The sequence below is a fragment of the Cetorhinus maximus genome, chromosome 20 (genome assembly GCF_964194155.1).
Source record: "Cetorhinus maximus chromosome 20, sCetMax3.hap1.1, whole genome shotgun sequence".
In the NCBI taxonomy this organism is placed as follows: Eukaryota; Metazoa; Chordata; class Chondrichthyes; order Lamniformes; family Cetorhinidae; genus Cetorhinus; species Cetorhinus maximus.
Window position 1 is genome coordinate 46241957 of NC_135898.1, and position 27964 is coordinate 46269920.

The following is a 27964-nucleotide window of genomic DNA, read 5'->3' on the forward strand; positions in this document are numbered from 1 at the left end:
ACCACAGCACCGAATTATAACTCCCCTATAACTCAAGGCATAGCAAAAAATTGAACACCATTTAAAAAATATCTACAAGTCCTGTATTTCTGCTCACTGATATTTTCTCTGTAACTAGAAGCACAGCATGCAAAACATTTTGAAATTATTGGCAACAGTATGAGTTTTGACTTATTTTATTTCCCACTATTTTATTAAATTCTGACCAGGTTTTCTTATGCCTCATCCATTTACTCTTTTTCTTTCTCAATCACCCCTCACCCTTTCTCATTCCCCTCTCATCAAAAAAGAAAGCCTGTATAGTGCTTTCCACAGCCACTGGACGTATCAAAGCGCTTTATGGTCAACAAAGTACTTTTTGAAGTGTAGACACTGTTGTCATGTAGGAAACGCAGCAGCAAATTTATGCATAGCAAACTCTGACAAGCAGCAGTGTTATCACTGATAACATTAACATTGATTACCAGATAATGGCCCCTAACCTCTCAGCTCTGGGATCTTGTAACTGGGGAGGGTACCTCGGTGATGTGCTGGGGACACGCCCACCCTCGCCTCAATAGTCTCCACATAAGGATTGCATGGCAATCGCCCGGGAAGTTCAAAGTTCTGCTGGGCAATTGCCCTGCACTGGGAACCATCCGAAAGTACGAGATAAATCGCAAATTTCCGATGGTTCTGACTGTCTCGCAATAATAGCTACCCAGTAAAAGTTAGAATTAAAACCACTTCCAGCTTCTGGGTAATTGTAGTAATGACCACCCCCCACTCCCTCCACTAACCCCCCCCACAGGACACCCACACTCACTCCCTGCCACCCCCTCCCCCCACCCACCCATGGGACACCCCTGCTTGCCCCCCCCACCCACGGTACTCCCCCAAATACACCCACCAACTATGCTCCCCACCCCCGCCCCCCAACCACTTGAATCCTCCACTGATTATCTTACATGCCCCCATTGACTGACCGACCCCTCCTCCCCATTGACCACCTGACCCCTCGATGTTGACCATGATACTGTAGATAACCCCACTGCATTTTATCAAAATCTTTAAATCCACCTGAGCAGACAGATAGGAAGATGGCACCTCCAACAGTGCAGTGCTCCATCAGTGTTGCTTTGGAGCGTTGATTTTTGTGAAGAACACTGCGTAGGCTGCATAGCTGGTGGTCACAGCATGGGCTGCTCCAGAAAATGGGATAAGTCACTAGAAGCGGTGCTGCGCAATCAAATTTCTTCCCCGTGGTTTCTTTATCATTACCATGGGAAGGTAGCAGATCAGGAATTTATGCCTATGCCCATGCCCATGCCAGCTGGAATCCTGCTCCTCGTATGCTTTGCAGCCAGTTTAAAAGTTCAGCAGGGGAAATTTTGGACAGGGTCTGAACATGGGCATAGGGATTGTGATATGCGATTAACCTACGCCTGTTTGTTGTGGATCACGCACCACACAACTTCATGTTGCCTGCTAATTTAAATGATAGTGTGCAGCCCCCTGCTGAGCGTGCTGCTTGAGTGGCTGCATGTCTCAGCAGTGAGCCTAAGTGCATGTGAGGCAAGCAGCACTTAAAATCTAGCCTGCGCTATTTAAGCCAGTCGGTACCTCTTAAGACGGGAATGCATTCTGGCTACAGCAGGTACTGGCAGCAGTTGGGGAAGATTGAGCGGGGAGAGGAGTGAATATGGTGCAACAGGGCAGAGAGTGGGCTCCAAGGATCCCAGATGCAGCACTGGAGGCCTTGGTGCAGGAGATGGATAGGAGAGAGGAGCTAGGAGGACCCCAAGACGGGCATTAAGAAGACAGTAAAAATAGATAGCCATCACTTTCAATGTTAGCAGTGTAGTTCCAAAAACCTGGATGCAGTTTGAAGAAGTTTGAAGAAGTTTGATGACTCATAAGAGTGGTCATGGTCCGTGAATGCATCATTACATTTCATATCCTTGCAAATCAACCACTGCCCCCTCACACTGCTCCATTCACCACCCCTCACTTCACTCAACTACCAACTCTATCAGGCATAGCTCATACTGAGCATTCATTACTTCACATCACTCTCACACACTTAGCACTGCTGCAAGCCTCACAGCCACATCTCACAGCTTACATACACTATCAGCTATTCAAATATGACTAGCACACTAAAAAACATTCTGCACCACGGTCACTGACCTAATTCTCTCTCTGTCACTCAGGACAAGGTGGTCCATAACCAGAGGCAGCCACGTCTAATCAGGTGGGGACAAGTGTGGCTGCATGTCCTTACATCGATGGAGAAGACCTTGATGACCATCATTGGAGTGGCCACGACTGAGACCATGGCCAGTGGTGGGGCTGAAACCGCAGAAAATGATTATAAGTTTTGACCTAATCAACCACATTTTGTACTCCTCCCCACCAATATCAGTGTTCAAAGAGGGTTTCGGGATCTTGCAGCAGTCCAGGATTGCTAAGGTACCACTCCCAGAAAGTGGCAGTGGCTCTAGGGAGCACAAACCCACAGTCCCCTCTGATGACAGCATTCATGCTCTCATGACTGTTACTTTCAGTGTTGCTGTTGCCTGCCAGCCAGCCAGCCCAGTATGCTGCTATCCATGCAGGAATGGTGCAGTCCAAAGCCAGGCCTCCTTGGCCCAGAGCTGCTCTGCAGTCTCCCCAGTGAAACTCAGCAACGTGCTGCCAGCCATTCAGTAACCAATGGGATAGCACTGCATAGGGGCACTAGGGCAGAAAAAGGCACGTGGAAGACAGGCGTTAAGGGAATGCACAAGGATGATCAATTAGCTTTTGTATTGAATATTGCATGGCTCGCTTGATAAGGTTGTTTTGTAGCAGCTTTTATTTCAGCATTGTGGAAAAGAGGACAGAGGGAGGGTAAGATGTGTGACTTGTGGAGTGGGGATTTGTGGCTGTGTTCAGTGGAATCATAGTTAAATAAGGTGATCAGGGACAGCCCAGTACGAAAGGAGGTATGCTGATTACCTCCTCCTCTTTCTGCTCCTCAGCTGCTTATTATATCTATGGTGGCAAGGCCTGTGCCCTCATGATGGGGCGGGGTGGGGGGGGCGGTGGGGGGGGGGTTGGTGTACCATACAGCAGACCATGATGAATCACTCTGATGAGTATTGCACAGCTTACCCAGAGTGATCCAGGCAGCGGAAACATTTCTTGAAAGCTCCAATGGTCTGAGCTATGATGATTTGTGTGGCGGTATGGTTGTTATTAAATGCATGCTGGTCACATGAGGTTGGGTTGCACATCAGAGTCATGAGTCAGGTGTTAAGTGGGTAGCCCTTGCTGCCCAGCAGCCACTCTCTGGTTTGACGTGATGGCTCAAATACTGAGGAAACAGTGGACATGTGCACAATGAAGGTATCATGATTGCTGTGAGAATAACGGGTATTCACCAGCATGATGTGCTGGGCATAGTTGTACAACAGTTGTATATTCAGGGAGTGGAATCCTTTTTGGATGTGGTGCATCTCGGCATACAGATGCAGCAGCTGCAAACCCAAGGGTCTGCAGTTAATGACACTCCGCACCAAAAGGAAGCCAGCTATCCTCACAAAGCTGTATCCACATTCCGCTGCTTCTCTCCCAGAAGGAAAAAAACAGTCCGGACCAGGACTCCTATTTCCCAGTCTTTACTGGTGTTCCATTTTAAAGTGTACAAGACCAGTTCAGACCAGTATTCTTATTTTCCAGTTTTTACTGTTTTTTCCTTCTGGGCTTTCATCAGAGAGAGCTTGATTTACTCCCCTCTCCTGGCATAAAGAGCATCATTCATCTCATTGATGCAATATCATACCACAGCATGGGAAATGTTACAGTTGTCGCCTGCTCCAACCTACAAGGATTTCAGTGTGAAGAAGTTCACAGCCAATAGCAGTGCTGTACGTGATTTACACTGAGGCTGCAGGTCTGCCTGCAAGAGGTGGCAAATTTCCATGAGCATCTCCTTCTTATAGCTGAGACGATGTACACACTGTTCCTGGCTTAGGTTGAATAAAGAGAAATGCTTCCATAGGATTCTAGTTGGATGTGGCATCCAGCTAAGAACTCTTCTCCCCCTCTTCCTCCTCCCTCTACCAGCAGCTTATCAGCCTCTGTGCTGCCTGTGCTCAGTCTCTGTGTCTCTGTGGCTACAAGAGCAGGTCAGAGGCTAGGAATCGTGCGATGAGTAACTCCCCTCCTGACTCCCCAAAGTCTGTCCACCATCTACAAGGCACAAATCAGGAGTGTGATGGGAATACTCCCCACTTGCCTGGATGAGTGCAGCTCCCACAACACTCAAGAAGCTTGACACCATCCAGGGCAAAGCAGCCCACTTGATTGGCACCACATCCTCAAACATTCATTCCCTCCACCACCGAAGCACAGTGGTAGCAGTGTGTGCCATCTACAAGATGCACTGCAGGAATTCATCAAGCCTCCTTAGACAGCACCTTCCAAACCCACGACCACTACCGTTTAGAAGGACAAGGGCAGCAGATACATGGGAACACCACCACCTAGAAGTTTCCCTCCAAGTCTCTCACCATCCTGACTTGGAAATATATCACCGTTCCTTCCTTCACTGCCACTGGGTCAAAATCCTGGAACTCCCTAACAGCACTGTGGGTGTACCTACACCATGTGGACTGCAGCAGTTCAAGAAGGCAGCTCACCACCACCACCTCGAGGGATGGGCAATAAATCTGGCCCAGCTAGCGATGCCCACATCCTGTGAACAAATAAAAAAACTTCTACAAACTCAGATGGAGCCAGTAGAATTTAATCAGCAACTAACCTGAGATAGGTTTAAATAGCGGTGATGGGGGGATGGGCTTGACCTTCCTGCTCCTGAATACATGTCCAGTAGTACTTGCTTAAAAGAGGGTATTAGCTGGAGTGATGAGGTCAAAACTGGCAGTACTGCTGTCAGCCTAATGTTGCACGCTGAATGACATTGAAATCTGTCCATACTTCCGGCACATTCGCCTGTGTTACTGACTTAGCCAAAATAGTGTCCATGGGTCATGCCTACACTATGCAGCATGAAGGCCCTTTAGGAATGAAAACAACATACATAGCACCAAAACTACAGGTGTTGCAGAGCCAAATTTTGCAGTCATTGTGTACTTGAGGCCCACAAATGCATGGGCAAAGAGCTGCATATACAAGATGCCAATTGGTCACCACTACTTGGAAGGACTGCACATGGAAAGAAAAATATCAGCAGAGCTGGTTTTGAGACAGCCTCATTAAAGCAACTTTGAGCAGTGAGTTCTCAAACATCAAACCGCTATCTAATCACAAAGTCCTGTTCCCAGACCTACAGTTGAAGGAATTGTGAGATTCACTCAGTGGAACTCCTCACCCTAATAAGGGACGAAACATAGACAGTTGGCAGCTGTTTAAAATGACACTTACTGGGTGGAATTTAGTTAGTGATAAATCTTGAAGATTAACTGAGTGGGATTTACAGACTGCCCAGTGTAGTGCAGTTACATTTACAGAACACATTCCATAGACTCTGCTCAGCAGCAGGACTCCTTTCTGTGTTTGTCACACATAATTTTATACTGTCTGAAAGTTGTACTTTTTGTGTTAAACTGTATCTTAAAGTGCACCCAAGAGTTTATGGTAGAGACGTTGTCTTAGAGATTTTTTTCCTTAAAAATGTGCTTAACGCATCTGATGATTTCTTGTCAGTTGGTATCTTCTGCCAATAAACATTACCAGGCTAAAAGGGAGAATGATGGTATGAAAGGTAACTTTCAGGGAGTTTTACCAACTACATCTACAAAAAAACAGTATTGTCTCTGGAAGTTGTGTGCATGTTTATTGGCAGGGATCCTGGCAGCCCCAGACTGCCTTAAAGTGCTGCTGCCAAAATCCAAGCTGCCACTAGCACTGTCAGAGAGACAGAATCTGTTGGTGGGGGAGAGAGGCTTTGTCTGCCTGCATTGTATCTTTGGCACTGATATTGTTTAAAAACTGCTAATTGATATTATTCCCATAACCAATATTAACTTCAGTAAACAAAGTACAATTCATGTCATTATGGTGTAATTAACTGAATAATGTGAAATATTTCTCCCTGTACTGTATCAGGACCTAATGGTTTTCCCTTTTATGTGCAACAAGAACTTCATTTTGTACAAAATTTATTCAATAGCACCAGAACAGATAAGAACAGTTTTAAAGTCACATTTCATGACTTTGCATCTGACCACCATACCTCCACCATTGTTCAGGAGGGTATATACATGGCTACACATATCTCTGGCTCACCTTTGCTCACAGCCAATTGAACCCTTGGCAACTGGGTTATAAATGATAGTTCAGTGTTCACAATGGGCCGAATCTTCCAAGGAGTGGCAATCACTGTTGGATTGCAATTCCACTCCTATTTACCAACCTTGCAGAAGAGGTCCACTTTTCTTGGCCCAGACTTCCAAACTGGGCTTACTGAAAAACGTGGAGCGTACCTGCTCCTGGAGTCCTCCCTCGGAATGTAGTAGCATCAGGGGAAGCCAAGCCAATGCCCCCTTTTACAGCACTAGCTGCCATATTCTAGTAAGTTCAAATGCCACTTTTGACAAGCAACAGAAAGAAGGTATGTGTGTAAGGTAAGGGGGTCGGGTGGCAGGCAAATGGGTGACAGAATAGGGTGGGTTGGGGAATTAGGGGGGAGGTAGTTGGGGTAGAGGGGCTAGTGGAGGGGTAGTTGGGTGGCAGCTAGTCAGGCGGGGGGTTATTTGGGGACTCGAGAGGGTAGTCGGGGAGTGGGGTGGTTTAGTCAGGTGACTGGGGGTTGGGGGGCTGGTGGGCATTAGATAAGGGGTGGTTGGAGGTGTGGAGAGCATAGTTAGGGTTTAGGGTAGTTCGATCTGGGGGTCAGGGAGGTGGTTGGGTGTAGTCGTATGGTTACCTATGAGCTTGAACCGGTTTTAATCCTTCTAACTCTTCCTGGGTAACTGTTCCGTGAAGTGAGTCAGAACAATCTGAAGTTTCTGACTTTAAATCAGCGTTTCAGATGTTTCCAGGCACAGGGTAATTGTCCAATAGAAGTTGAAATTTCCCAGGCAGTTCCCGTGTAGTCACTGTGTGGGTATTTTTGAGGGGTCCCCAGTGCATCTTCCAAGGTACGACCATCCAGAGACCAGAAGATCTGGACCATCATTGTTGGGGGGGCACTGCTGCCTCCAGAAGAATTGCTCATTTCTCTTTAGAAAATGAACCCAGGATTTTCTAATCTATGTTGAGTTAACTGGTCTCAGCTGGAGTGGCAGTGGGACTGTTCTAGTAGCTTCAGAGTTTTTTTAGTATAGGGAGGTGAAGATCAGCGAGGGCTCTTTGACTTTGTCTGCACAGGAGCGCTGCTTTGGGCTGCAGTTGAGTGCTTAATTTGGAGTTTGGTAACTGAGGGAATTTAAGGGTTAATTTCTATCCAAAGTCTAGTCTGTCTTTAATTTAGTAATTAACTAAAAGTTGCTGTTTGGTTTGGAAGGTGGTGAGTGTTAGGCCAGCTTGAAAACAGGGTTTATACAGGCTCTGCTTTCAGCTACAACTAGTTAATTAGATAACCGGCTTAAACAGGTTTTCAGAGGCTAGGTTCAGAGAGTATAAAAACAGGCCGTCTTACAGTGCTGACTTTGGCTGCACTGGAGTGCTGCTTTGGGCTGCAGTAGAGTGCTTAAGTTGGAGTTTGGTGACTGAGAGAGTTCAGTGAGGAGGGAACAAGGTGATCCTTTGAGTACTGTGAGTATGGTTGGGTAAGTATTTACTATTTTTATCGCTTATAGTTTTTAAGGTATTATTTTGTGGTTCATCGTTTGTAAGGGCTATATTCTGTAACAATGAGGAGTAGGGAAGAAGGGTCCTAGAGTAATTGATATTATTTGATAAGTTTCTTCCAAAAGGTTTAATTTAATTTAAAGGGGTAAGTCATGGCAGGAGAGCTCAAAGCCGTGGTGTGCTCCTCCTGCTCTATGTGGGAAGCTGGGAATATTTCCAGTGCCTGGGGCCAGCATGTGTGCGAGAAGTGTCTCCGGCTGCAGCTCCCGGAAGCCCGGATTTTGGAGCTGGAACAGCAGATGGGGACACTGTGGAGCATCGGCGAGGCGGAGAGTATCATGGATAGCACATATAGAGAGGTGGTCACACCACAGGCTAAAAGAGTCCACAGGCAGGAAGGGAATGGGTGACCCCCAGGCAGAGAAAGAGGACTAGGCAGAAAGTGCAGTAATCTCCTGTGGCTATTCCCTTGCAAAACAGACATACCACTTTGGATACTGTTGGGCGGAATGGCCTTTCAGTAGAAAGCAGCAACAGCCAAATTTGTTGCACCACGGTTGGCTCTGCTGCACAAGGGGGGAGTAAAAAGTGTGGGAATGCAATAGTTATAGGGGATTTAATTTTAAGGGGAATAGATGCAAAAGAGACTCCAGGATGGTATGTTGCTTCCCTAGTGCTAGGGTCAAGGATGTCTCAGATCGGCTACAGGACATTCTGAAGGGGAACGGTGAACAGCCAGTGGTCGTGGTACACATTGGTACAAACGACATAGGTAAAAAAAGGAATGAGGTCCTAAAAGCAGAACATAGGAAGTTAGGAAGTAAGTTGAAAAGAAGGACCTCAAAGGTAGTGATCTCAGGATTACTACCAGTGCCACGTGCTGGTCAGAGTAGAAATAGCAGGATATATTGGATGAATACATGGCTGAAGAGATGGTGTGAGGGGGAGGGTTTCAGATTCCTGGGATATTGGGACCGGTTCTGGGGGAGGTGGGATCAGTACAAACTGGACAGCTTACACCTGGGCAGGACCGGGACTGATGTCCTAGGGGGAATACTTGCTAGAGTGGTTGGGGAGGGTTTAAACTAAAATGGCAGAGGGATGGGAACCTATGCAAGCGTCAGAGGAGGGGGAATCAAGGACAAGAACGAAAGACAGAAAGGGGAATAAGAAGTGATAGGCAGAGAAGTCAAGGGCTAGAATCAAACAGGACCTCAGTGAAAAATAGTGGAAATGGGACAAGTAATGTTAAAAAGACAAGCCTTAAGGCTTTGTGCCTTAACACGAGGAGCATTCGCAATAAAGTGGATGAATTAAACGTGCAAATAGGTGTAAACAAGTAGGATATAGTTGGAATTATGGAGACATGGCTGCAGAGTGACCAGGGATGGGAACTGAACATCCAGGGGTATTCAGTATTTAGGAAGGACAGACAAAAAGGAAAAGGCAGTGGAGTTGCATTGCTGATTAAAGAGGAAATTAACGCAATAGCGAGGAAAGGTATTAGCTCCGACGATGTGGAATCTGTATGGGTAGAGCTGAGAAACACTAAGGGGCAAAAAACATTAGTGGGGGTTATATAAACACCCTCAAACTGTAGTGGTGATATTGGGAATGGTATTAAACAGGAAATTAGAGACACATGCAATAAAGAAACATCTGTAATTATGGGTGACTTTAATCTGCATATTGATTGAGCATATCAAATTAGTAACAATACCATAGAGGAGGAACTCATGGAGTGTATACGGGATGGTTTTCTGGACCAATACATTGAGGAACCAACTAGCGAACAGGCCATCCTGGACGGGTATTGTTCAACGAGAAAGGAATAATTGTCAATCTAATTGTGCAAGGCACCTTGGGGATGAGTGACCGTAATATGATAGAATTCTTCATCAAGATGGAGAGTGATGTAGTTGATTCTGAGACTGGGGTCCTGAATCTTAATAAAGGAAACTACAATGGTATGAGGCGCGAGTTGGCTGTGATGGATTGGGAAACATTACTTAAAGGGGTGACGGTGGATAGGCAATGGCAAACATTCAAAGAGCACATGGGTGAACTGCAACAATTGTTTATTCTGTCTGGCGCAAAAGTAAAACAGGAAAGGTGGCCAAACCATGGCTTACAAGGGAAATTAGAGATAGTATTACATCCAAGGAAGAGGCATACAAATTGGCCAGAAAAAACAACAGACCTGAGGATTGGGAGCAGTTTAGAATTCAGCAAAGGAGGACCAAGGGATTGATTAAGAAGTGGAAAATAGAGTACGAGAGCAAGCTTGTGGAGAACATAAAAAACTGACTGTAAAAGTTTCTATAGGTAGATGAAGAGAAAAAGATTGGTGAAGCCAAATGTAGGTCCCTTATAGACAGAAACAGGGGAATTTATAATGGGGAACAAAGAAATGGCTGACCAACTAAATACATACTTTGGTTCTGCCTTCACAAAGGACGACACAAATAACATACCAGAAATGTTGGGGAACACAGGGTTTAGTGAGAGGGAGGAGCTGAAAGAAATCAGCAATAGTAGGGAAATGTTGTCGGGGAAATTGATGGGATTGAAGTCCGATAAATCCCCAGGGCCTGATAATCTACATCCCAGAGTACTTAAAGAAGTGGTCCGAGAAATAATGGATGCATTGGTGGTCATCTTCTGAGATTCTATAGACTCTGGAACAGTTCCTGCAGATTGGAGGGTAGCTAATGTAACCCCACTATTTAAAAAGGGAGGTAGAAAGAAAACAGGGAATTATAGACCAGTCAGCCTGACACTGGTAGTGGGGAAATTTTTAGTCCATTATAAAAGATTTAATAGCTGAGCACTTGGAAAACAGTGGCAGAATCGGACAGAGTCAGCATGGATTTACGAAAGGGAAATCATGCTTGACAAATCTACTGGAATTTTTTGAGGATGTAACTAGTAGAGTAGATGAGGGGGAGCCAGTGGATGTGGTTTATTTGGACTTTCAGAAGGCTTTTGACAAAGTCCCACATAAGAGATTAGCGTGTAAAATTAAATCGCATGGGATTGGGGGTTGTGTATTGAGATGGACAGAAAACTGGTTGGCAGACAGGAAACAAAGAGTAGGAAAAAACAGGTCTTTTTCCAAATGGCAGGCAGTGACTAGTGGGGTACCATGGGGATCGGTGCCGGGACCCAGCTTTTCACAATATATATTAATGATTTAGATGAGGGAATTAAATGTAATACCTCCAGATTTGCAGATGACACAAAGCTGGGTGGGAGGGTGAGCTGTGAGGAGGATGCAGAGATGCTTCAGTGTGATTTGGACAAGCTGAGTGAGTGGGCAAATGCATGGCAGATGCAGTATAATGTGGATAAATATGAGATTATCCACTTTGGTAGCAAGATCAGGAAGGTAGATTTTTATCTGAATGGCTATAAATTGAGAGAGGGGAATTTGCAACGAGATCAGGGTGTTCTTGTACACCAGTTGCTGAAGGTAAGCATGCAGGTGCAGGCGGTAAAGAAGGCAGATGGTATGTTGGCTTTCATAGCCAGAGGATTTGAGTACAGGAACATGGATGTCTTGCTGTAATTATACAGGGCTTTGGTGAGACCACACCTGGAATATTGTGTGCAGTTTTGGTCTTCTCATCTGAGGAAGGATGTTCTTGCTATAGAGGGAGTGTAGCGAAGGTTTACCAGACTGATTCCTGGGATGGCGGGACTGACATATGTGGAGAGATTGAGTCGGTTAGGATTATATTACTGGAGTTCAGAAATGTGAGGGGGGATCTCATAGAAACCTTTAAAATTCTAACAGGTCTAGACAGGGTAGATACAGGATGGATGTTCCCGATGGTGGGAGAGTCCAGAATCAGGGGTCACAGTCTGAGGATATGGGTGAGACCATTTAGGACTGAGATGAGGAGAAATTTCTTCACCCAGAGAGTGGTGAGCCTGTGGAATTCACTACCACAGAAAATAGTTGAGACTAAAACATTGTATGTTTTCAAGAAGGAGTTAGATATAGCTTTTGGGACAAAAGAGATCAAAGGATATGGGGAGAAAGCGGGAGCAGGCTATTGAGCTGGATGATCAGCCATGATGATGAATGGCAGAGCAGGCTCGAAGGGCCAAATGGCCTATTCCTGCTATTTTCTATGTTTCTATGTTTCTTGCTTCCATTTACTATCCACTAATACCTGCTGAAAAGTGTGCGTGCATGTGTACGTATGTTTGTGTATGAGGACTGGATTGGTTATTATTCCCCAATGACTGAACAGCCTACATATTATCTAGCCTCTTCCACGAAGAAGGGCTGGTGTATCAAAACATGAAAAATGCTGCGGAACTGTACCCCAGCAAAAATCAGTGCTTTTAAGAGAGAGAGGAAAGAAAAAATACGGTTTGCTTCTAAGGAATAATATTGTTTTTATTCGTAACTTATTCTCCAGTTATATTATGCTGATGTGGTTATTGGTGAAGCATGTCATTTCAAATTCGTATAGAGACTTTACGCTCCCCAATTCTCCTTTATGCTGATTCATGTTGAATTTCTGTTGTCTTTCCAGGCCACGGACAAAAGATGACCTTCGAGCTTATTTTTTACTTGTGCAGGTATGAATCAGTTTTCTGTGGTAACAGATTATTCTTTGAAAAGACATCACTAATATCAGATGCCTGGGGCATAATTCACAATTAATACAATAACCACTCAGACTCCTCTAGAATATTCCTCCTGTAGCTATTGTGTTGGATCCAGTGTCCTTAGTTTGCTGGGGCTAAAGGATCCGGGTTGCACACTTTGCTTGCAACCGCCACGGTTTTGAGATCGAGAACATCAGGAGGTCGTTGTTAGAATAGACAGATGCTGTTTATTACAATCTAACTCTACAACTATACTTATGTGTTCACAACATAAAAACTCTGTCTTCACTCCTCAGTGACTAACCCAAGACTCCCTCACATAGAGGTAGCCCGCGCTACTCTGCTATTGGACAATAAAATCATGTGACCTTATTACAATACTTATCTTAAAGGTGTACTACATCTCGGGTTATTACATCCCTTCCCCTTTACTAAAAATACATTTTACAATTTTTCAATATATCAAGCTATTTACACAGTTCAATTATTTACAAAGTCAGTTTTTCTGGGGGCTTCCTTAAGCATGTAGAACATCTCAACTCTAGAGCTTCTGAAATTTGCTTTGGAGTCTCTCTTACTGAAGTCATATGAATTTCAGGTTCTACAACAGGTACCTGTAAATTTATTTCTTCGACTCTTTCAGGTACAGTTGGCCCTTCAAATACATTTGTACTTGGTTGTGTTCTTACACAGGAAATGTTGATTCAGTCTCGAGCACTGGTGGAATCACTTCTGGATATTTGGCTTCTCCACTTTGTATGTGATCCACATGTTGTCTTATTATACGATCCTCAACTTTCACATGGTAGGAAAGAGGTCCGTTACAGCACTTATTTCACCGAATAACCATGCTGGCCCTTCTCTCAAATGTTTTACAAGTACCTTCTTTCCTACATGAAATGTTCCATCCCGACTGTGACAAACATGTCCCATTTTCTGATTTTTCCTGCTGCCTTTCTACCCCTCCCCCACCCCCCACCCCCCGCCAAGTTTGGCATAATTAGGCTCAGACTCAAATGGAGATGGTGTTTCATCAGGTGTGACACCTGTTGTTGAATGAGGGGTGGTTCGAAAGTGGAATAGAATTCGTGCTAATTTAATTGCTATTGAATCTCCAAACAATTTCCTTATACCAGACTTAAATGTCTGAACTGCTCTCTCAGCAAGTCCATTTGAAGAAGGATGGTATGGAGATGTTTTCACATGAGCAATACCATTGAGGCTTGTAAATCTGTTAAATTCAGCACTTGTGACTACTGTTCCATTATCTGATACTAGCACTTCAGGTAATCCATTTATAGCGAAGCTTTGTCGTAGCTTCTATTGTCGCTGAAGATGTGGGTGATCTTACTTTGTATATGTCCATCTATTTTGAGTGCACATTTATTATAAGGAGAAACATTGTTCCCATAAAAGATTCCACATAATTGATGTGTACACATTCCCATGGTCTTTTTGGCCTTTCCCAGGTATGAAATGGGGCTGTTGTAGGTAATTTTTGTACTTGATGAAAGTGCATACAACTTTTTACTAGGTTTTCTATCTCTCCATCCACTTCCGGCCACCAAATGCAGCTACGTGCTGTTGCCTTTGTCTTAGAAATTCTAGGATGTGAACTATGAAGCTCCAGATAACAGTGGTTTTTGTCATTTTTGGAGGAACAATTAGACGAGCTGCCCACAATAAAATACCTTCCTGGCTGTTATCTTGTATTTTCCTCTGGAAATACAGTTTCATTTCACCAGATTCTTGTGTTTTTGACCAACCAGAAAGAACTTGATTTCTCATTTTGGATAAGACTGGGTCTCGGTTCGTCCAACCTTTAATTTGTCTGGCGCATATCGGCGATGAGTCCAGGAAGTTTAATAACAAGATATATTCCTGAGGAATTGGAACATCTTCATTATTTACCAGCAAGGGTAAATGACTGAGTGCATCTGCATTTGCAATTTGACTTCCTGGGTCAATGAATAAAAGTATACTCATACGCTGCCAAGATCAATGCCCATCTTTGTACTCTTGCCGAAGCTATATAGAGTATAGCCTTGTCTTCACCAAATAGTCTTGATAATGGCTTGTGGTCCATTATGATAGTAAAGTGACGACCTTGCACATATTGATGAAACTTTTTAACACTGAAAATGATCGCCAGGCCTTCTTTTTCAATTTGAGAGTACTTTTTCTCAAAGTGTATTAAGTGTCCTCGACAAATAACCTATAGGTCATTCTGATCCATCACGCAATCGCTGAGAAAGCACCGCTCCTACTCCATAAGCTAATGCATCACACGTTAATATCAACTCTTTTTGGATCAAAATGTATTAGAAGTGTAGTTGACTGTAACAACTTCTTAACTTTTGTGAAAGCTGCTGCTTGTGGTGTTTCCCATGACCATCTCTGATTTTTCTTAAGCAAACGATATAATGGTGCAAGTTCTGTCAGTAGATTAGGCAAGAAGCATCCATAGTAGTTAATCACCCCCAAAAAATGATTTTAATTCAGATGTATTCTGGGGCTTCTTTAATTGCTTTCGCTTATTCTTCAATTGGATGTAGGCCTTGTGAATTGACCTTGTGACCTACATAAGTTACCTCTTTTGCCTGGAATATGCACTTTTCATTTCTCAATTTCATTCCAGCCTGTGAAAAACATTTCAGAACTTCCTCCAGGTTCATCAAATGTTCTTTTTCTGTGAGACCAGTCACAAGAACATCGTCAAGATAAACTACAACATGAGGCAAAAACAAAAATATCTGGAAAAACTCAGCAGGTCTGGCAGCATCTGCGGAGAGGAACACAGTTAACATTTCAAGTCCGAATGACCCTTCAACAGAACTAAGTAAAAATAGAAGAGAGGTGAAATATAAGCTGGTTTAAGGGGGGTGGGACAAGTAGAGCTGGATAGAGGGCCAGTGATAGGTGGAGATAACCAAAAGATGTCACAGACAAAAGGGCAAAGAGGTGTTGAAGGTGGTGATATTATCTAAGGAATGTGCTAATTAAGGGGAGAAAGCAGGACAAGCAAGGTACAGATAGCCCTAGTGGGGGTGGGGTGGGGTGAAGGAATCAAAAAAGGCTAAAAGGTAGAGATAAATCAATGGATGGAAATACATTTAAAAATAATGGAAATAGGTGGGAAAAGAAAAATCTATATAAATTATTGGGAAAAAAAGGGGGGGATCGGAAAGGGGGTGGGGATGGAGGAGACAGTTCATGATCTAAAATTGTTGAACTCAATATTCAGACTGGAAGGCTGTAAAGTGCCTAGTCGGAAGATGAGGTGCTTGTTCCACCAGTTTGCGTTGAGCTTCACTGGAACAATGCAGCAAGCCAAGGACGGACATGTGGGCATGAGAGCAGGGTGGAGTGTTGAAATGGCAAGCGACAGGGAAGTCTGGGTAATGCTTGCGAACAAACCGAAGGTGTTCCGCAAAGCGGTCACCCAGTCTGCATTTGGTCTCTCCAATGTAGAGGAAACCGCATTGGGAGCAACGAATGCAGTAGACTAAATTGACGGAAGTGCAAGTGAAATGCTGCTTCACTTGAAAGGAGTGTTTGGGCCCTTGGACGGTGAGGAGAGGGGAAGTAAAGGGGCAGGTGTTGCACCTTCTGCGGTTGCATGGGAAGGTGCCGTGGGAGGGGGTTGAGGTGTAGGGGGTGATGGAGGAGTGGACCAGGGTGTCCCAGAGAGAACGATCCCTGCGGAATGCTGCCGGAGGGGTGAATGGAAGATGTGTTTGGTGGTGGCATCATGCTGAAGTTGGCGGAAATGGCGGAGGATGATCCTTTGAATGCGGAGGCTGGTGGGGTGATAAGTGAGGACAAGGGGGACCCTATCATGTTTCTGGGAGGGAGAGGAAGGTGTGAGGGCGGATGCGCGGGAGATGGGCCGGACATGGTTGAGGGCCCTGTCAACCGCTGTGGGTGGAAAACCTTGGTTAAGGAAGAAGGAAGACATGTCAGAGGAACTGTTTTTGAAAGTGACATCATCAGAACAGATGCGACGGAGGTGAAGGAACTGAGAGAATGGGATGGAGTCCTTACAGGAAGCGGGGTGTGAGGAGCTGTAGTCGAGGTAGCTGTGGGAGTCGGTAGGCTTGTAATGGATATTGGTGGACAGTCTACCACCAGAAATTGAGACAGAGAGGTCAAGGAACGGAAGGGAAGTGTCAGAGATGGACCATGTGAAAATGATGGAGGGGTGGAAATTGGAAGCAAAATAAATAAATTTTCCCAGGTCCAGACGAGAGCATGAAGCAGCACCGAAGTAATTATCGATGTACCGGAGAAAGAGTTGTGGGAGGGGGCCAGAGTAGGACTGGAACAAGGAATGTCCACATACCCCATAAAGAGACAGGCATAGCTGGGGCCCATGCGGGTACCCATAGCCACACCTTTTATTTGGAGGAAGTGAGAGGAGTTTAAGGAGAAATTGTTCAGTGTGAGAACAAGTTCAGCCAGACGGAGGAGAGTAGTGGTGGATGGGGATTGTCCGGGCCTCTGTTCGAGGAAGAAGTGGAGAGCCATCAGACCATCCCGGTGGGGGATGGAGGTGTAGAGGGATTGGACGTCCATGGTGAAGAGGAGGCGATTGGGGCTAGGGAACTGGAAATTGTTGATATGATGTAAGGTGTCAGAGGAATCATGGATGTAGGTGGGAAGTGACTGGACAAGGGGAGAGAGAATGGATCAAGATAGCAAGAAATGAGTTCCGTGGGGCAGGAACAAGCTGACACGATCGGTCTGCCTGGACAGTCCTGTTTGTGGATTTTGGGTAGGAGGTAAAAGCGGGCCGTCTGAGGTTGGGACACTATCAGGTTGGAAGCTGTGGAAGGAAGATCTCCAGAGGAGATGAGGTCAGTAACAGTCCTGGAAACAATGGCTTGATGTTCAGTGGTGGGGTCATAGTCCAGGGGGAGGTAGGAAGAAGTGTCTGCGAGTTGACGCTCAGCCTCTGTGAGGTAGAGGTCAGTGCGCCAGACAACAACAGCACCACCCTTGTCAGCAGGTTTGATTATGCCCTTATGTCTTTATAGTGACGAACTTTCGGGATGCCTACTCCAATTCCAATTGCTGGTAGGCATGACTCAAATCTAACTTCATGTAAGCCTTTTCATCTGCCGATTTAACGTATAATCTTCAATTTTAGGTATGGGGTGTCTATCCAATTTTGTAAACTGTTAATTTATAGTCCCCGCATATTCTAATGCTTTGGTCAGGTTTGAGAACCGGTACAATTGGAGCTGCCCACTCTGAAAATTGGACTGGTTGTATCACTCCTAGATTTTATGTTTAGTTCTGCTTCTACCTTATCCCTCATTACATAAGGTACTGGTCTTGCCTTCATGAATCTTGGTGTTGCCTTGGGATCTACGTGAATTTTTGCCTGCAGACCTTCAATTTTTACAAGTTCTTCCTTGAAAACTGAGGCATATTTCTGTAATAACTGTGAAAGTCCATTAGTTCTTAGTTTGAAGATTTTATTTCATTTCAATTTAATTTCTTTCGACCAGTTTCGTCCGAGGAGACTAGGTCCCTCGCCTGCTACTACCATCAAGGGTCATGTCTCTGTTTGACCTTTGTAGCTTACTGAGACTTTACATAAGCCCTTGACTTCTGGGCTTTCTCCTGTATAAGTCTTTAATTTTTCAACAGTTTCTTCCAAATTCAACTTACGTTCTGATTCAAGCATCGAAAAGTGTGCGCTCCGGTCACCGTAGTAGCTGCCCTAGTATCCACCTCAAATCTGACAGGTTTCTCATTCAATCTCATGGTTACATAGTCTCCTTTCTTCCTACATTTAAATTGTATAGTAAATAGATATCAGCATCTATTACTTCAGGCTTTTCAATGATGTTTATCTCATTGGGTTTTTGCCTTTGTCTGACAGCCTGCCTGATTCTATCTTTACAATTTCTCATGAGATGTCCTAATTGATGGTAGAAGAAACATTCAATCTTTTTAAATTGTGTTTCATTATGGGGCTGTCTACTTCCATCTCTGTTAGTATGATGCCAAACTTTTGTTGCTGAGATCTTTTTAATTGGTCCGCTAGTGGTGGATGCTTATCGCTTCGGAACAAAGCTCTGCACTTGCGTGCTCTTTTTGGTTGAAGCCCCCGTCCAACATGAAGGACGGCACCATTTTGCGCTCCTTGAATGGCTTCTGAGTCTCGCACTGCACCTTCCATTGCAAGAGCGATTTCCAATGCCCTTCGGAAAATCGAGATTTTTTTCTGTCAACAATCTCCTGGACAAACGTGGATCACGTTTTTGTTTATACCGCACACCAATCCATCTCTAAGCATATTGATTGAAGTCCCGAACTCACAGTGTTCAGCTGATTGCTTCAGACTCGATACATGAGAAGCAACTGACTCTCGAGTTGAATTTAAATCTTTGTATGGTCACTGATGGTTTGGGCTGATAATGATTTCTTACGAGGTTCACTAAATCATCAAAACTTTTGGAGTCTGTGGCACTGGGCACCAACAGATTTTGAATTAATCCATATGTCTCACTCCCACACTTGAACAGAAGGATCATGCGCCTCCTCTTCTCCCTCGATATGTCATTCGCCTGGAAGAAGAATGCAAGGCATTCAACATAGTGAGACCACTTGTCCAAGGTTGGATCGAATGGCTCTACTCTTCCAAATTGTGGCATCTCTGAGGGAATTAATTCGATGCTCAGAAGGAAATTTTCTTTAACTTGCAACTATTGTGCAAGGTACAGCCAGATTTTGGTTCTTCTGGTTTCCTTTGTTTTTCATTCTCACTTGTTGCCTTGTTTCTTCTGTGATTTTTCATGCTTTTTCTCTCGTCACCAGGTTGTTGGATCCAGTGCCCTTGGTTTGCTGGGGCTAAAGGATCTTGATTGCACACTTTGATCGGGGTGACCGCGTCGGTATAGGGACAGAGAACAGCAGGAGATCATTGTTAGAACACATGCTGTTTATTTACAGTCTAACTCTACAATGATACTTATGTGTTCACAACAAAAAAACTCTCTTTTCACTCAGTGACTAACTCAAGACTGTCTCCCATAGAAGTCGCCTGCGCTACTCTGCTATTGGACAATAAGATCATGTGACCTTACATTACCATATTTGTCTTAAAGGTGTATTACGCCTCAAGTTACTACATATTGTTAAACATGTTACCTTTAAAAGGCTCGTGTTGCATTTAAATGTCACCATAGGTCAGTTGGGGCAAATGACCTGAATCTGTGCTGAAGCTTCACATGATATATTTATCACACAATGTGGTTCCATATTCAGCATACTGAAACTGTTAAATATGATCATTGTCATTTGTTTGGGTCTTGGCTTTCTAATCAGATAATCAATGCTATGTATTAATTTTTCTTTCCTGTAGAATCCTCAGTTTACAAGCACATCGACATATGTCATCTATGCCCATTTGTTACGGCAGACTGCCACTTTGTCTGAAACGGATCATCACTTTCTGGTCCACTGGTTTAAGAAGTAATGTATTTTCTTCCTTTAGTGGGCCTAAAATATTTCGAGTCAGGTCTAGTTTATAATTAGCCCTGTTAAAAATAGTTCAAATGGTAAACGTTAGCTAGGGGGTTAACTATGCGCTGTAGAGAGTAATTCTGATTTGTTCTGAAATCTCAGTAAGTCTCATCAATGTTAAACAATGTTTAACAGGAGATTCGCATCTATAAATACCTTTCTTGGCTCCAATTCATTCAACATTGCGTGGGTATTGCCCAGTGAACTGGAATAAAACTTAGCTTCATGAGAAAAGATTGCCAAATTGGTGTTGATGGATTCCTCTCTGATGCAAAAGCCTGCTACCAGCAACCAACCTCAGGACAAATCCACTGGTGGGGACTCTTGAAGTGCTGAGATTTATTTGAAAATTTATTGGATTGCTGAAGTAATTTTACCGACATGAATAGTTGATAAAGTAATTTGTGAACAGTTTTACGGCTAACACATTTCCCTTCCCTCTGTTACCTTCCATTTCTCCAATCCTGGGGGGTAATTTTAACTTCAATGGATATCAAATCAGGAGAAATATGAAATGGGCTGCTGATTCATTTTTCACCCATTTCTTCACACAAAGTCAGAATTACCCTCCCTGTTGTCCATAAATCATTAATATAGCAGGAAGAATGCTGATTCCCTTCCTCCCAATGAGATATGTAGCTGATAATGGTGTAATTAACTGTAAACCCTAATATACAACTCAGTTGAGACTATAGTTTGCAATTTTGCTCTAGCTTTGTTATTTTCCTTTACCCACTAACTGTTGGCTATGATTACTGTGATGTTGCTGCATTCACAGATGACCAGAAGTGCTGTTTTGACAAGATCCACAAGAAAATGAGATTCTTCTCCTGTAGAGAGAATATTCTAATATTGTGAAGTGCTTGGACTAATATTTGGGTTGAAAGCTGAGCAGCCAGCACCGGGACAGGAGTTTATAACTATGATTAACTTGGTGCTGAACTACTAGATTAGAAATTATTTTGTGAATGATATGCTATAGCTGTGTTCATCTAAACTAATAAACTCTCACCACAGAAGTTTTATTTTTCCTGAAAATTTCTAATTAAAGATGTGATCAGTACAGTCATGAGAAATGATCTTGGTCCAGAGGGTCAAGATGCAGAATCAGTTTGGGCGGAGATAAGGAATAGCAAAGGGAAACAGTAGTCACTGGTGAACATAGTTTATAGGCCTCCCCTAATAGCATGTTATAGTGTAGTACAGAGTATAAATCAAGAAATAATGGGGGCTTATAAAAGAAATACTGCAATAATCATGGGAGATTTTAATCTTCATATAGATTGGACAAATCAAATTAGCAAAGACTGGAGGATGAGTTCATAGAGTGTATTTGGGAAAGTTTCTTAGAACAATATGTTCTGGAATCAACCAGGGAACAGGCCATTTTAGACATGGTAATGTGAAAGGATAAGATACGATTAATTGATGACCTCGTAGTAAAGCATCCTCTTGGGAAGAGGGATCATACATGACAGAATTTTAAATTCAGTTTGAGGGTGAGAAATGTAGGTCAGAAACTAATTACGAGGGTATGAAGACAGAGTTGGCTAAGTGGAATGGGAAAATAGGTTAAAAGGTAAGATGGTAGAGAAGCAGTGGAAGAGATTTAAGGAGATATTTCATAACTTAAAAATATTGAGAAAGAAAGACTCTGAGAAGGATGCACCATCTGTTGCGAACTAAGGAAATTAAGGGCAGTATCAAATTGAAAGAAAAGATGTACAATGCTGCAAAGATTCCTGGTAGGCCAAGAGATTGAGGAAAAAAATAGAGCTGACTTAAACGTGATAAAGAGGGAGAAATTGGAATATGAGAGAAAACCAGTAAGAAATATAAAAACAGACAGGAAAAGCTTATACAAGAAAAGAGTAGCTAAAGTGAGGGTTGCTCTTTAAGAGGATGAGACTAGGAAATTAATAATGGGAAACAAGGAAATGGCAAAAACTTTGAACAAGTATTTTTTTTTTAAACTGTCTTCACGTAGAAGACTCAAAGAGCATCCCATCCAATTAGTGAAAAAGCAGGGCAAAAGGCAGGGAGAAACTTAAAGCAATCATTATCACCAGAGGAAAAGTACTAGGAAAGCTATTGAGACTGAAGGCTGACAAGTCCCCTGCACCTGATGACCTGCATCCTAGGGCCTTAAAAGAAGTGGCTGAGATACAGGATGCATTGTAATTGTCCAAAATTCCATAGATTCCAGAAAAATCCCAGCAGATTGGAAAACCACATATATAATACCTCTATTCAAGAAAGAAGAGAGACTGAAAACAAGAAATTATAGGCCAGTTAGCCTAACTGGCCTGTCAGCATTTTCCCCAATCTGTCATTGGGAAAATGCTAGAATCCATTATGAAGGAGGTAGTAGCAAAATATTTAGAAAATCATAGTACAATCAGGCAGAGTCAGCATGGTTTTGTGAAAGGGAAATAGTGTTTGAGAAATTTATTAAGAGTTCTTTGAGGATGTAACAAGCTAGGTGGATAAAGGGGACTAGTAGTTATAGTGTATTTGGATTTCCAAAGGACATTCGATAAGGTGTTATATAAAAAGGTTACTACACAAGATATAAGAGTTTGTGGTGTTGGGGGTGAGGTATAGGCATGGATAGAGGATTGGCTAATTCACATGAAACAGAGCCAGGATAAATGGATCATTTTCAGGTTGGCAAACTGTAACTGGTGGAGAGCCACAGGAATCAGTGCTGGGGCTTCAACTATTTACGATCTATGTAAATGACTTGGATGAAGGGACCAACTGTATTGTAGCAAATTTTCTGATCATAAAGAGATAGGTATGAAAGAAAGCTGTGAGTAGGGTACATAGTGGGATAGATAGGTTAAGTGAGTGGGCGAAAATTTGGCAGATGGAGTAAAATGTTAGAAAATGTAAACTTGTACACTGACAAGAAGAATAGAAAAGCAGCATATTAAATGGAGAGAGAACGCAGAATGCTTCAAGAGGGATCTGGAAGTCCTTGTACATGAATCACAAAAAGTTAGCTTGTAGGTACAGCAAATAATTAGGGAGATGGAATGTGGCATTTATTGCAAGGGAGATGGAAAATAGGGATCTCTTGCTACAACTGCACAGGACATTGGTGAGACAACATGTATATACAGTTTTGGTTTCCTTAAAGAGGGATAGACATGCATTGGAAGCAGTTCAGAGAAGATTGACCAGGCTGATTCCTGGGATGAAGGAGTTATTATTAGGAAAGGTTGAACAGTTTGGGCCTATACTCATTGTAGTTTAGAATAATGAGAAGTAACATTATTGAAACATAAGATTTACAATGGCACTTGACAGGGTAGATGTTGAGAGGACGTTTCCTCTTGTGGGGGAATCTAGAATTAGGGGACACAGTTTAAAAATAAGACTGAGATGAGGAAGAGTTTCTTCTCTGAGGGTCATTAATCTTTGGAATTCTCTACCCCAGACAACTGTGGAGGCTAGGTCATAGAATATATTCAAGACTCAGTTAGACAGGTTTTTGATCTATAAGGGAGTCGAGGGTTATGGAGGCAGCTAGGAAAGTGGTGTTAAAGGTAATCAGATCAGCCATGATCTTATTGAATGGCGGCTCACTGGGTTGAATGGACTACTCCTATTTCTTATGATATATAATTTTCTCCTGCCCCCTCCTATCCTGAAAAACTATTTTCTATGGTATAGTGGGTCAGGCCACATTAATTTATTACACCCTATAGCTAATATTTATGTGTGGTCCATTACAGTGCTTATGTGTCCAGTCATATATTCGCTGATGTCCAGAGGGACAAACTTCCAATGGAACTTGCTATTTAGTGAGCAGAAGAAAGAAACCTAGCTAAATTTTCCCACCCTAACCCAAGCGTGTAAAGAAAGTTTTCGCACCTGATTCTGCTTCTCTGGCTGAAATGAGCACAATGAGCACAGAAATCAAACCTGGGATATGTGTGGCACGATTATTCACTCGATAACCTCCCCAGAGCAATTTCTGACATTTCATTAAATCATCTCAACATCATAACCTCCCCAGGATATTGACTAACTGCAAGGTTGACTTGTGTTTTCATCAGATTGCCCCTAAGAAGATTTAAGCAGTTGGTAGAGAGGTTGCTGCAGTTCGTATCTTTACGTTTGTTTCCAGCAAAGCCAGATGACCTACCACCCATGGCAAAGTGTACATGGTGGATTCCTTCAGCAACAAGAGTTTTGGCTTTGCTTAGTGAGTATCTGTTGGTGACTTGTGACATGGTATATCTCAAATGTAGATAATGACATGAATCTAAAATATGATTTGTTTGATATAACATAAGAAATTTGAACCAGATTATTTCGGCACCTGTATTTAAAGCATACCTGGAGCAAAATTGGTCTCTAGCGCCCATTCTCCAGGAAATGTGATGAACATCATATTTGTAAAGTGGTTTCATTGTCTCACTACGTGCAGATCATACCTCTGTCCTCTAAATCATGCGCAGGATCTGGGCTGGTGGATACGACTGAAATCAAGTGGCTGTGTCTCTTCATCTTCACTTTTTTCTTGCTCTTCCTCCACTGCCTGGGCAGGTTCCAGTTTTCAGGCATCTTGAAATGAAAAAGGGAGGAGTGTTGGTTTGTGGTGAGGGGGGAGGAAGAAAGTAAGAAGTGCAAACTTGCAGCGTCAACATCTTGTAGGACAGAACAGATTGAGAGATGAGGGGAGAGCGGGACGTGGAGGAGGATTAGGTATCTGGATGTCCAGTGACCACAGTCTCAGCAATGGCCCTTCCCACAATGGCCAACACAGTCTCCTCCATGGGGGTGAAAACATGTAGTCAAACCTCCCCTCCGCCTCCACTAAATCAATCCCACTCCAGTTTCAATAAGTGTCTCTTTATATGTGCTTAAGTGAATTTATCAACCTCAATTTATGCTCACCACCTGCTTACAATTGTACACAATTAATGTACAACCAAGATGAGGCTTAAAAGACGTTTTTCAACTTTTAAATACTTTTGCTGGTAAATGTTAATAAGTTATTTCCACTAGTTAGGTAATCAGTGTGGAGGGGTCACCAATTTTAAAATGTCACATGAGTGAGGAAAAATTTCAGCAAGTTGTTGGAGAATTGCATGTGTTGCCACAAGGAGTGGTTGAAGCACAGACCACTTTAACTTTTGAAAATTGGATAAATATTTGAAGCAGAGGAAGAAACAACGAGGCAGTGGGATAAGTTTTGGATTGCCCTAGCAAAACGCCCGCTACAGGCACAATGGGCTAAATGGCACCCCAGAAGGAAAAAACATTTCAGACCAGTACCCTTACTTCCCAGTTTTTAGCAGTGTTTCATTTTAAGGTATACAAGACCAGTTCGGACCAGTATTCTTATTTCCCAGCTTTTACTATTTTCTTTCCTTCTGGGCACCTTTTCTGTGTATTGAGTTTGCTGCATATTCAATATTTTTTGTAGTCGATTTAATTGATTATATTTTATTTGTTAGATTTGAATATTTTAATGGTTGCCATTGCTACAATATTGGATTTTACTGGTGTTTTAATAGTTACTGCTGCAGATGTTAGGTTTCTGTGGTGTTTTAATAATTACTGTTGCTATAGATGCAGCTAACAGTCTGGCGAATCCTCCAATTATTCCTTTCATGGATTTCTACAACTCTACCTTGGACCATATTGACCTCATGGAGGAATATCACATCTGGCAGTGTTATGGAAATTCTCACAGGTGAGAAAGCAGGAAGGCTATGCATTGTTTAAATGAGAAGAAAGTGGATTTTGGTCAAAATATTTTATTTTTTAAAACTAGACTGGTCTACTTATGTCAAAATTTTCTGTGTTTTGTATCAGTGATCCTCAAACCAGTTTCACTGATGTAGACAGTGATATTTTCCAGAACAGTGGTTCTTGGTTATCTTTATGGTTTCCTATGTTTAGCTGATTTGTGCTTTATGTATTCTAAAATAAAATAAAAAGGCATGCTAAGAAAAGCATACATTTTGAAACATGCACAAGGTTAAATCTCTATAATGGGTGATTCTGGGGTAGGAATGATGTACAGCAAAATATTCACCTGGAGAACTGCATTCCACCATTCTCAGGTACAAGTCTAGTTAATTATGTAGGCTAATCTTGAAGTCTGTACATACGGAGATGGGATTAAGAGCATGTTTGAAACTATTTATGGAGAAGCACTGCAGTCTATCATGGAGCATGTGCCAAATCAAGGGATTTTTAAAAATTCATTCACGTGATGTGGGTGCCACTGGCTAGGCCAGCATTTATTGCCCATGCCTAATTGCCTATATTCACTGCAGCCTGCAATGGTAAAGCCCTAGCCCTACACAGAATATATCTTATGAATGCCTAGACTGCTGCTTTAGGTGTCTTGGGTTTATATCTACAACGTGCTGATGGATCAAGTTGAGAGGCAGTGCTTTATTAATCGCAATGCTAACGGAAGGTGGATATAATGGACTGGATACTGGATAGCTGACTTATGCAGAAGGTGTAAGGGCAGCGCAGGAGAGAAAGAGGTGGAGATCCATGGCAATCAACCTTCTGGGAAACAGATGACATGAACGAATCAACCGATGTCTATTCTTCCCAGATCATTGGACATACTGAGTAATGGCCAGTGGCTGCATAGTTATGGCTAGCCATCTCTCAAGGTCATAACACACCCAGTCATCCAGCTCCTCCCACAGTAGATGTGCCAAAAAGTGACAGTAAGCCATTTGCAGTGATAGATTTGGCAGGGGCAGTTGAGGGGTGATCCAAGGACCTAGAGGGAGTCCAGGGCTCCTTAAATCACAGGCACTGAGATCTAACAGCCAATCATCTCACTTACTGTTCAAACTGGGGTGTTGTTTAATGTTTTGATCCTAGCTGGATGGCCAAAGATGTTTTCCCTGACCTATTCACACAAATCTATTCATGAGTTTGTAACAGTTTTCATAAGTCACCTTGACAGTTTTCTGGAAGACAGCTTAATGTTACATCTAAATTTTTAAGAACCTCCATATTATCCAACCTAATTATTGGAGGGTCAACTTTGGAATTTTTGACTTTGGATTCATCCTCGAATTCCTTTTTATTTCATTCCCTACTTCGTTTACTACTGTAAATACACTCCTGTCCTGACTATCTTCCCTGTCATAACATTGCTTTAACATAATGACATGACATACACTCTGATTTTTCCTCCTGCCTGGAGTACTCACTATGTGATTGAGTTTCTTTTTGATTTGATAAGGTCCAGTGAACCTTGCTTTTAACTGTTCACCAGAGATGGATATTAATTCTAATGCCTTATCTCCAGCGACAAAATTTTGAACTTTGGCCTTTTTAGCTGCTCTAATTTTCATTGCTGGTTGAGTGATTTTCAAATGCTCTTTGACCAATTCACATGCTTTGGTTAATCTCTCACTAAAATTTGACATAGTGTAAATTTCGGACAATTCCATCCTCTAAGTGCAGTAGTGTGCAAGCAAAATGCCGTATCGTCCCGAGCCCGCCTCATTATATATTCACTCCCGCGAAACTCGCCGTTTCCATAGTGGACTCTTTTGCCCTCCCGCCATCAACCTGCTGTTGCTTCATGCCGGCTTCTGTCAAAGAACAAAGAAAAGTACAGCACAGGAACAGGCCCTTCGGTCCTCCAAGCCTGCGCTGATCATATTGCCCGTCAACTAAAACATTTTGCACTTCCGGGGTCTGTATCCCTCTATTCCCATCCTATTCATGTATTTGTCAAGCTGCCTCTTAAACACCACTTTGACTCTTCCACCCTGGGAAAAAGCTTCTGACTATCTACTCTGTCCATGCCACTCATAATTTTGTAAACTTTAAAAGGCAGCTGCCAACACAGCGCTCATCACTACCAGCTCACCACCGCTGCCTGGGAGACATCGCCAGCAAAAGAAAAAAGACTGCAGCCCCTCGCTTCAATGACAGGTCCCGCGAGCGTCTGCTGGACGTCGCGGAGGCCGCTCGGATGTCCTGTACCCCTGACCTGGCCGCAGGATGGGCAGCAATGTCACCA

The 27964-nt window shown here is 43.1% G+C and overlaps 1 protein-coding gene and 1 long non-coding RNA gene across 2 annotated transcripts in view; one reads left to right on the forward strand and one right to left on the reverse strand.

Annotated features, from left to right (window-relative positions):
• Positions 1 to 27964, forward strand: part of hectd2 (HECT domain containing 2) — a 158058-nt gene that overhangs the window by 55484 nt on the left and 74610 nt on the right. The window contains exons 7-10 of the mRNA XM_078565993.1: positions 12327 to 12372; positions 19778 to 19887; positions 24003 to 24151; positions 25525 to 25648. Of these exons, the coding sequence (XP_078422119.1) occupies positions 12327 to 12372; positions 19778 to 19887; positions 24003 to 24151; positions 25525 to 25648 (429 nt within the window). The remainder of the gene's footprint in view (positions 1 to 12326; positions 12373 to 19777; positions 19888 to 24002; positions 24152 to 25524; positions 25649 to 27964) is intronic.
• LOC144695078 (uncharacterized) overlaps positions 24384 to 27964 on the reverse strand; it is a 93274-nt gene continuing 89693 nt past the window's right edge. The window contains exon 2 of the long non-coding RNA XR_013579861.1: positions 24384 to 24513. This is a non-coding gene — a long non-coding RNA (uncharacterized LOC144695078). The remainder of the gene's footprint in view (positions 24514 to 27964) is intronic.